At 36.0% G+C, this 10,235-nt stretch overlaps 1 protein-coding gene and 1 long non-coding RNA gene across 3 annotated transcripts in view; one reads left to right on the top strand and one right to left on the bottom strand.

The window, feature by feature from the left end:
- Positions 1–568: 568 nt before the first annotated feature.
- The window catches only part of LOC128220218 (demethylmenaquinone methyltransferase-like), a 35,485-nt gene continuing 25,818 nt past the window's right edge, over positions 569–10,235 (bottom strand). Inside the window, exons 1-2 of one of the 2 annotated variants that reach the window (XM_052928512.1) lie at positions 3,347–3,651; positions 569–1,706 (exon numbers count right to left, since the gene is read on the bottom strand). In XM_052928512.1, coding sequence (XP_052784472.1) covers positions 599–1,690 — 1,092 coding nt within the window. In that variant the 5' untranslated portion in view covers positions 1,691–1,706; positions 3,347–3,651 and the 3' untranslated portion in view covers positions 569–598. Of the gene's footprint in view, positions 1,707–3,346; positions 3,652–10,235 lie in introns of those variants that run through there. The other variant, XM_052928513.1, reaches the window with a different exon arrangement.
- On the top strand, positions 7,463–9,324 carry LOC128220219 (uncharacterized). The gene is made up of 3 exons (XR_008258731.1): positions 7,463–7,743; positions 8,086–8,489; positions 8,733–9,324. It is a non-coding gene; the product is annotated as an uncharacterized LOC128220219 (long non-coding RNA).

Here is a 10,235-nt window from a genome sequence, read left to right as displayed (position 1 = left end):
TAAAGGCAAGTTTTTAATAACTTAAAGTTGAAAATTGTAACAAAGATGCTTTTTTAATACGGCCCCAGATCATTCGGCCCATTGTTTTGTTTCAAACTCTCATGAAACGTTCATCTCTGTTCAAAGTTGCAATCAAATCCTTTACGTACTTTCCGATTTCTGCTCCGGACAAAGTTAATCAAGCCTTATGCACCAGTCAATTGTAACCACGCCCCTCCCCCAAGGTCCGGGGGTATACCGGGGATAGCCGGGGAAATGGGCCGTGTTTTTACTTTCCAGGTGGCACCGCAGTGCCGGGTGACTGAAGTGGTTTTGTCTTCACGCCAAATTTAGCGGGAAAGTGGCATTATCTTGGGTCCCTTGGGTGCGGGGGCATTTGGCGGGGGTTTTACCAGCAGATTGTCCCCGCAGGGCGGAGACTTTGCCCGGGCTTGGCTGGACCGAATGTATAAGTCCCCGCTATTTCCCGGACCTGCGGTGGCTGTGGTTACAAATGACTGGTGCATTATTCAACGATCGACATTTGACAAGTGGGGATAAGTTTGCATAAGAAAAGAAAACTCTTAAACATGCTGTTTATGTTTATTTTAATTTCCATTCAGGTAAATTCATCAATATTCATGTATTTCCTCAATTCATTAGGAATTGGTAGCCTGTCACATTTACCGGAACACACGCCGGGAATGTATTGTCTGATAACAACGCTACATATGTGCTTCAATGTGGACGGGTTTCGAGTGTAATTGATAATCCACATGATATTCTGTTGCTTGCTGTTTTCTATCTCTGGTGACAGGTCATTTTCTTCTAGAACCTTTTCGCTATATTTAGATAATGTCCTGTATATAGTTGAGTCCGAGTGTACGTAATCTGATGTACAAACCAGTTTAAGACAATGTAATGCCGCCTTACTATTGGAACAATGGAACCCATACAGTGTTTCTTCTTTTACGTTTACAATATTATTCAGACAAAGAGTAATAATGCTGCATATTCTCCCTGAAATGAAACTGCCCGTACCCTCAGCAATAGTGCTACAGTCGCCCCTGCAAATGATTCCACCTTTCTGTATAATTTGACGTATATACTCCATACTCTGTGAGGAACAAGATTCCTCCAAATAGTATTTCACAGCGTTGCAGAGACATGTGTGGCTTCGTTCACCATATTCACGCTTTACATTTACGTATTTCAAAAACATGTCTACGATATATTTTCCCCGTGTAAGAGCAACGTCAAAGGCGACATGAGTGAGTCCACTACTAAATGTTTGCCCATTCATTGGATCGACCAACCTCGCCTTCGACGAATCATATAAAGGATCCGCACCATGCTGTAACAACATTTCTATCATTTCAAATTTAGTCATGAACAATGCATTAAGTAATGGTGTTTCCTTCCAGATAAATTGGCCCAAATAATTGCTGTAACACCCCTGCCCCCTGTCGACATCTACGCCCTTGTCCAGCAAACTTTTTACGATACCGTTGAAGTTATTTTTGACGGCGAAATACAGCGCTGTCATGTGGTAGTTCTCGGTGACTTCTACCAGACCGTTTAATCGACGCACAGACAGGATATCACTAATTTCCTTAGCCTCATTCAGTGATACCCTTTTAAGGCATTCAAACAGGTCGGTCAAGCTGTAGGGTCCTATCTCGTCTAAATCCTGGTCCATGTTCTTCTCCATTATCAGCCAGTCTGCACTGCAATTGAAAATGCACTTAAGTACTGATACGTGAAGAGAGAATATGTGACAAATATAACGTTTAAACAAATGCACAAATGACAACGAAAAGCTATCCAGGACATCTTCGGAAGGGACGAGATCATTTTATAAATTTAACTTGCAGCGGCGTACCTAGCGATTCGCAAATACTCGAGCGCGTTTTATTGAAAAAATAACTGAAAATATAACAAACGTGTTAATTGCGAAATTTGATGTAAAAACCCAGCCCTTACACGGATAAGGCACAGTGGTACCCATAATAGTCGAATTTTTGACAATGGAGCGTTTCAATTTTCATGATAAATGTTCTATCTTTGTTTGAATTCTACATGTGTAAATTATTTGCGTTTTTAAATCACAAAAAGTCATAAAATATACGCCGAATTGCACCGTCAAAAAGCAAAGTCCCGGGAGAGGATGCCCGGACCCCCAACAAACGGGTTGCGCGAGTACATGCCGAATGTCTTTAGGTACGCCCCAGACTTGTCATAGCTTAAGTACGGTCAACTTTACATTGCCAATCGTAATATTTTTTGACTAGGAAAAACTATGTATGTTAAAACAGTTTAACATAAAATAATTATAAAGTATTTCGATTGATATGAAAAATAAAACAAACAAAAAGAATAACCATGTAAACTCCGCCATTGGTCAAATGGTGACACGACAAACGGTACACGATAATTTTACTGAATTATTTTTTTTAATGTTAAACTTATGAACGAATAAGTAAGGGATTCATATTTTTGCTGTCACAATATACGAAGTAAATAAGTTTTAAAAAGGCGAAGACTAAATTACTCTTAAAAATCACTGATAGACGCACAAACCAGATGAAGTAAGTTTTACCTAGTTACTATTTACATTATAGATACATTTGGATTTGAACATAATATTCAAACATGTCACGCTTCTTTGTGACTATTCGGAGTTTTGTCGCACGTGTTTATGGTGAAACAGAACGTATCTAATAGTACTTAATTTACAAGAGTTGAATTTTCACGCATGTATATACGTTCATATTTGCTTAATATGTTCGTATGATAAACTTTTTTAAAGCTAAATCATATGTTACTTTTACCACCGGCGGATCCAGGATGTGGCGCCCTAAAATTATGCTAGTTTGCTTTTAATTACATTAAAGTGGGAAAAATACGCACCAAATGTACCCTATCGGACTAGATTATTTTTAAATTTCTAAGAAGAGTACACCCCCCCCCCCCCCTTTCTAACAACACGTTAAATCCACTAAATAAGAAATAATTCAGAGGGATGGGAATTAGTTAAAAGGTTACGCCTCTCAGTTACGCCCCCTCTAACCTATACTCATGGATCCGCCCCTGTTTACATGTCGGTAACAGTTTTGAATCTGTACGAAAATGAAGAAAAGAATGTATACCTGGTATATAAACGGAAGAGAAACCATTTAACAATCAAGTTTACCATGAAAGCAAGTTTTACATGTATCGACTTAAACAAAATGATTGTAAACATAATTTATACAGCATGTAAAGTATATCTGTCCTATTTAACTGTTTAATGTTTGACCGAGCTTGCGAAATTACTATAATGTCCACGAAACCAAATAATAAATAAATGAATAAAATATATACTTACAGCGCACACCAGCGCTTATCAGAACTTGGATATAAACCATATAACACTGTGATGTAAACATGCTTTCAAGAGGGAACACATATTGATGATAGTTATAACCTTGACACTTTACGAAGGACGTTCTGTATTACAAAGGGACATAAACTCTATAATTATATAGAAACGCATGCTTGTGGATTACTACTCCTGCCACAAACACGATGCATTCAGTATCTGATACAATTGGAACGATACTATGTTGACTTTATGAGACCGTTTGAGAATTAATCTTATACACTTTCAATAAAGTGTTAAATATAATTTTAGAGTGACACTCTTATTCAAAATCCATACATACAAATGTTACATTCATTTACAAAACATACATTTTGACTAATAAACCTTTATAACTACTTACCAATGGATGCATAATTTTATGGAAATATTAATTACTGATAAAAAGATTGTAACCATGTAATTATTAGCAGAAAAAGCAAAAATATTAAATGATTGGTGAATGCTAAAAGATTAACTGTGGTTTACAATAGTGTCATAAGGTAGAAATACCGTGTTTTATGTACATTTCTTTCAAATTAAACTCGGTATCCTTCATAAGAATCATTGTTTCCGACATTAATTCATCCTTTTTGTGGTGAATCTTTTTTGGGAATAAATGTGCATCTTGAAAAAATCAGCAACATCAAAATAACGGACATTTAAATGCTTTCTTTTCCACTCTTGTAAACACGAAACAAAATGTGTGTGGCTAAATAGTGCTTCCTGTTCTGCAGTTTAAATATATCTTCTTTATTGAAGCATACAGGAAATAATGTTTTGTTTTAAAAACCATTGACATATAATTAAATCAAACGCTGTTTATAGTCTTCAAAATGGATAACATTTAACAAATTAACCTCAATATATAATGAAATCGCGACAAGCACAATACCTGTTCAGTAGACACAAGCATTCTTCTCAGGATTTACCGGACTTCTATTAACTATATAATGCACTAGCGGCTTTAAACGGAGGTGCACCCGGCGTGCGCCCCCCTCTAAAATTGTTAAAGTTAATTATTAATATCAATATCCGAGGATATAGATGCCCTTGAAATCAATCAAATTCCAATTTACACATTAAACCGTGTATTGATCTTTTTCTTTGTGAGGGAGTGTTCTTTCTTTGTTGCAGTTCCAAAGAGCGCCCCCCCCCCCCTAACGCGAAATCCTGCATCCGCCCCGGTAATATATATACTTTTTATTCAAATAATACGAAAAAAACATTGTCACAGTGCGGTGTCTGTGTGGTGAGTGGGTGCAAAGGGGCCAGTTAAAATTTTCAACGTTGTGGAACTCGATTTATTCCGTATACTAGAAATAAGTTCACTAAAATAAAGTAGTACGAAGCTACTTACTAAAATGATAATCCTTTATGAGCCTCAGTTGCATTGCATACGGAATTATAGCTGTATGGATCAATTATACTAACTATTATGTTGTAAACGTATATGGACAAAAACAGTTACATGGAAACAGAATTCATAAGTTATCTGAAACATCACACTACAGGTTTGAAAGGCATATGCAAAGTATATGTACACGAATTAATATATGAATAGGTTTTTAAATAAAATGTTAAAATGGAAGATTTTAAAAAAAACGTCCTTTCTGTTAGTTGAAATATGGACGAGAGTCGAATAAAGATAACAGTTTTATTAAACAGACAGTATCAAAAAAGTCAATCTTCATTCCTCAAATAATAAAAACGCTATTAAACAAAAAAACATCGATCCAAAATGGTGCTCACGTTTCCGTACCTTCGTTAGTTAGTATTCGTTAATTCACGCAATTAAGCTAGCTCATGCTGGCTGATTTTCTTGAATATGGAATCTAAGAATAAAACGCTTATATGTACTCGCTTTAGTAGTTCCAGTAAGAGAGGTAATACAGAAATTATCGTGCGACTTGCACCAGTTTATTATCGCTCATTGCTAAACGTTTGCGTATGGAAACAATATTTGTGCCATTGATTACTTTGGGTTTTATGTCGGTTATTATACACACATCTATAACAAATTGTACTCTTATAACCCTATACGGCAACTTCAATAAATACATTTATCTTCTTATTTTTTTTCTGAAAGGAAATCAAATCATATATATCAAGGTATTAAATATCATAAGAGTACAATTTGGTATAGATTTGGTTACTCAGTGCGTAAACTACAGTCAAACCCCGTTGGCTCGAACTCGCTTGGCTCGAATACCTCGTTGGCTCGAACTGGATATAAGGTACCGATTTCTATATACTGAGTGTAATTATTCCCGCTTGGCTCGAAATTTCCGAGGCTCGAGGTTATGTCGCCGGTCCCTAGGACTTCGAGCCAACGGGGTTCGACTGTAGTATTTTTCCTCATGCATCTATAGTATTGAACTGGTCATTCGACGCTCAGACGGGATATAAAAACATTTTCATTTATTACGGATGTATTTAACTAGAATATTTCTCGCGAGTATTATTTTTGAATATTGTCTCATGCATATTTATCTTTCCAGTTTGGTAAATTTCTGTAACCATGACAGGGCAAGTGATGTAAAGTCTGAGGGTGGGCGCAGCAGTGGTTCCGGACACTTTACGACTGCTCTTTAGTAGTGTGTTTTTGCCATTCGATTTGAGTTTAAGATAATTAAAGCCAGGTGTTAACACTGGCGCAGTTTTTTTGGAACCATTTGCTTTGAATGTGAGTTTAAATTTGATTAAAGTATCTCGTCTGTGGCACAACAATATTGTCTTTTTCTTATATTATTATCCTTTCCTAGGTCAATAATAAATAATTTATGTTTGGCATGAAATGTAATGCAACAGAAAAAAATGATGTGGTTTATTTTAGGTTGCTGAGAATACAAACATTTTCAAAACTAGGATAATCAAACTTTATAGAAAAGTGTTGGATTCAAAGACCACTTGAAAGGCAATGATAAAAAACAGGTATCTTAACTGAAGAGCCTCTATAATTATGCGGATACCATGTTTAAATTTGTTGTTAAACTAGCGTTTTTTGTGGTATATTGTTCATACAGTTGTAAAACACCTGTGCCATGCGAACTCAATACTCAGCGAACTTCTGAACCCAGTATTTTCATGTTTTATTGTGAAATCAACAATAAGTTTGACTCGCCTCTGTAGTTCCCAGTATATTAAAGTGACGCTCTTATTCAAAATCAATAGATACACATGTATAACAAACATTAATTTTGATTGATAAACCATTGACTACTTACTAAATAATGCATTTATGGAAAATATTAATTACTGATAACAAGATTGTAACCGTGTTTTGAATAGCAAAAAGCGCAAAAATATTGAATGATTAATGAATGCTCAAAGATAATATAGTCTCATAAGGTAGAAGTATCGTGTTATATTTTCATTGCGTTCAAATCAAAATCAGTATCCTTCATCAGAACCATTGTTTTCGACATTAATTCATCCCTTTTGGAATATTAAAACAGTATTATTCATTGTGGTAAATCCTTTTTGGGAGTAAGAGTGCATCTTTTTTGTAAAGAAATATTAAAGATATAAAGCCGCTCCAATACAGTTTAATTCAATAATAATAATTACAGTTGCTTACTTAAAATGTATATACATGCACAGGTTTAAAAATGCTGGGCTATAATACTTTGGTACTGTTCTGGGCATGCTTACCGGAAGGCAAATATGCGGAAACGTAAGTACATGTCGTGGTTTCGTTTTTTTCTTATTCGATAAATGAGTGAAAAATTTGAGGGGTGGGGCGGCGGGGGGGGGGGGGCGGTAAGTAGTTGGCGATAATGCACCAAGTGGCTCGGCGAATAAGATACAATACGAAGACGGTTGAAGGAGCGGAACGGATATGTGCCGAATTATTGTCCATCCACTTCCGAAAATGTAAAAAAACGAAATGGCAGTAGCAAAACACCATATTATTCTTATAAATTATGTTTATAAACACCATTATTTAAGGTTATAAAGAAAAAATACTGGAGCAAGCATGCTCTTGATAAATTCAACAAAATAATTGACCTTACGACAGCGGCTTCTAAGCCACGCCCCCTGATATCAAGGGGGCGAACTCTGTCTATGTCCGTCAAACAAACGAGGAAGTAATGGCGTCTCGCGTCGTTTCGCTTTCCGATAATCCTGACAAATTATCATAAATGTGACATTACAATGCGAAAAAAATAGAAGTCAAAGGAATTTGTAACTGGCTGCTACATCGGAAGGCTCTATATATCTTTAGAAAATGACGATATCTAACATTTACGGGGTGAAATCTATCCAAGTCAGAGAAAATCGGATAGCCGCCATGTTGTCAACATTGACATCGATACAAAGGAAAAGCGTGTGTGTGACGCATACTGTAAATGCAAACAAGGGTAAGTTTAACTTTTAATAACACCGGTCCTTCTTACAGTATTGTTGAAACAAAGATTAAATCATCGCACAATATGAGTAAATCATAAATGGCCCGAATGGGGAACCCGGAAGTGACATTAAATAACAGTTACATGCCAGCTATACCGTATAACCTTGTATTCTATAGTATGAGCAGAAATGGTTTATTGGGGTTATGCATAAAAAGTTTCAGTTCTAAGCGATTGAACACTCCCCCTGATGAATAATAATGTAATAGTTGACAAGTGACAATCGTGGGTGATACCAATCTGTAACTTTTGCATTGCTCAAACATTCACATGCTTTGATTTTTGTTCTTACAGAAATTGTGGAATATGTTCACACACTCTGGCTGTAAAAGTAGACCTTGGAGGAAAAGTGCCCCCGGTGTGGTGCTCGAACTCACAACCACCAGAACACTAGCCCGGCGCTCTAACCTACTAAGCTGACCGGGCAGCTGGTTCTAACCCACACACACTACCCTCCCCCATTTACCGGTTAAGGTTGGTGGAGGGTCTCCTGCTATTTACCGTTGACACCATTAAAGTATTCTGATTGATGGAGATAAGGAAGTCCCCTTATTATTGTCTTCAACAAGCCTACCGCCACAGGGGACCTAGCATAAGACCGGAAACCGCCCCCCCCCACACACACGCATGATATTTGCCAGTCCAGGCAATGTCAACCGCAAGAGAAAACCAGTGATGACAAGTTTTACAATTAATCGGTAGGACCTATTTTAAAGCTTTTTATAACATTTAGTTTTACTTTGCTGTACAAAAGTAATGGACTATTTGTCCAGAGAAAAACAACAACCACAAAACATTAGCTATTATCTTGTCAATATTTCATTATGATATACATGTAGAAAGCAAACATCAAAGGCAGTAGCATTTACAGCTAGTATTAAAATATTTAACAATACAAGTAACTGATTTATTTTAATATTGGCATCTTTTATTTATTTCAGGAAAGTGTGGTCTTTTGAAGAGAGTTCTTGAAGTTGTTCAGCATGTTGTTTTGATGGATTCTTGGAAGGATGTACCTCTATGATGTTAGCTTCAGTTCTGGAGTTTAACACCAGTTGTTGCATATTTAATATCAGATTTATTAAATACATTGTTGTTTTGCAAATATTACTTACACTTTGATATTTCTTTGGTGTTTATGTATGATATTGTAGGTGAATATCTCTTTATTGCAATGGCAAATATATTTTAAAATATATAGCATTAGCAGAAGTTATTTTTCACTGTTAAAGCTGCACTTTCACAGATTGATCACTTTGACAACTTACACAGGATTCGATTGCATTTATCATATTTTGGCTCGGAGAAGTTTGCTTTGTGATTTATATATTAGGTCTTAATTTAAAGAATGCCAAAATAAGCCGATTCTGAGACAAAAAGTGTCAAACTAGAATTCTGTGAGAGTGCAACTTTAAGAATACTGTTAATCGAGTGTGCATGTGATCCGGACTCTGAACATTGGATGAACTATCATTAAATATTGTAGATTTACGTAAATGGCCCAAAATATAAGAATAACAATGAAAATATGTACATGTTTGACTTGTTCTTTATTCATAATAAGTCTAAGTCTTTACAGTACATGTTTGGCAGAATCAAGTTCTAATGAACATAATAATTGATTTTTAAATGTACAGTGAAATAAATTGTTTTATACAGAAAATAATACCTTAACGATTCAGACCGATCTGTTCTCGTTTTTTTTTGGTGGCTCAAATATTTATCTGAGTTTTGGAGGAGGCCTAACTGGTGTGAGCTGGTCAAATACAGTAGCTGCTTGAGGGTCAGGGTTTTCTTGATTGGATTTCCCGTCGACAAAGTGCTGATATGAAAATAAGAAATCTACGAAATGTGTCGGAATGACAGCTACAAAAGCCATTGTTTACATAGGAACCATACGAGTAGATCAGATTCGGAAGCATGCGATGGTTCGGACAAAAATTCAGGAGTACGATATTTACTGATTTACTTTGAAAGCAAAGCGGTTTATAAAAACTACATAACGGTATCAACAAAAATACCTCTATCTTGAATGAAATCAATCGTGTCCATGTTGGACCTGATATTAAATGGCCATTAATGCCGATTTGACAACACAAGCCAAAGCGTAAATGTACGATGTTTATAGTTTAAAAATAGTAACACTTATTTAGGTCATGCACGGACAATTTCAGTATTAAATAAATTTTGAGCGGATTGAAATAAGTAGTTTTGTTCAAAAAATACTTTTGTACAGACGTATAGATGTTTCGCCTTTGAACGATCTTTCAAAATTTCCAAGTTCAGCTGTTGATGAGGTCCTTCCACAGAGTCTGATACAGCACTTGCATTTTTCTAAATAACTCGCTGGTTTCGAATACGGAACGAATTGGAAGCCATCTTTAGTCGGCCTGGCTACCTTGTATCCGAATTACAAGTGCCATGACAACACCTTTTTACCATAA

The sequence above is a fragment of the Mya arenaria genome, chromosome 15 (genome assembly GCF_026914265.1).
Source record: "Mya arenaria isolate MELC-2E11 chromosome 15, ASM2691426v1".
NCBI lineage: Eukaryota > Metazoa > Mollusca > Bivalvia > Myida > Myidae > Mya > Mya arenaria.
This window is presented reverse-complemented; position numbering and strand designations above follow the sequence as displayed.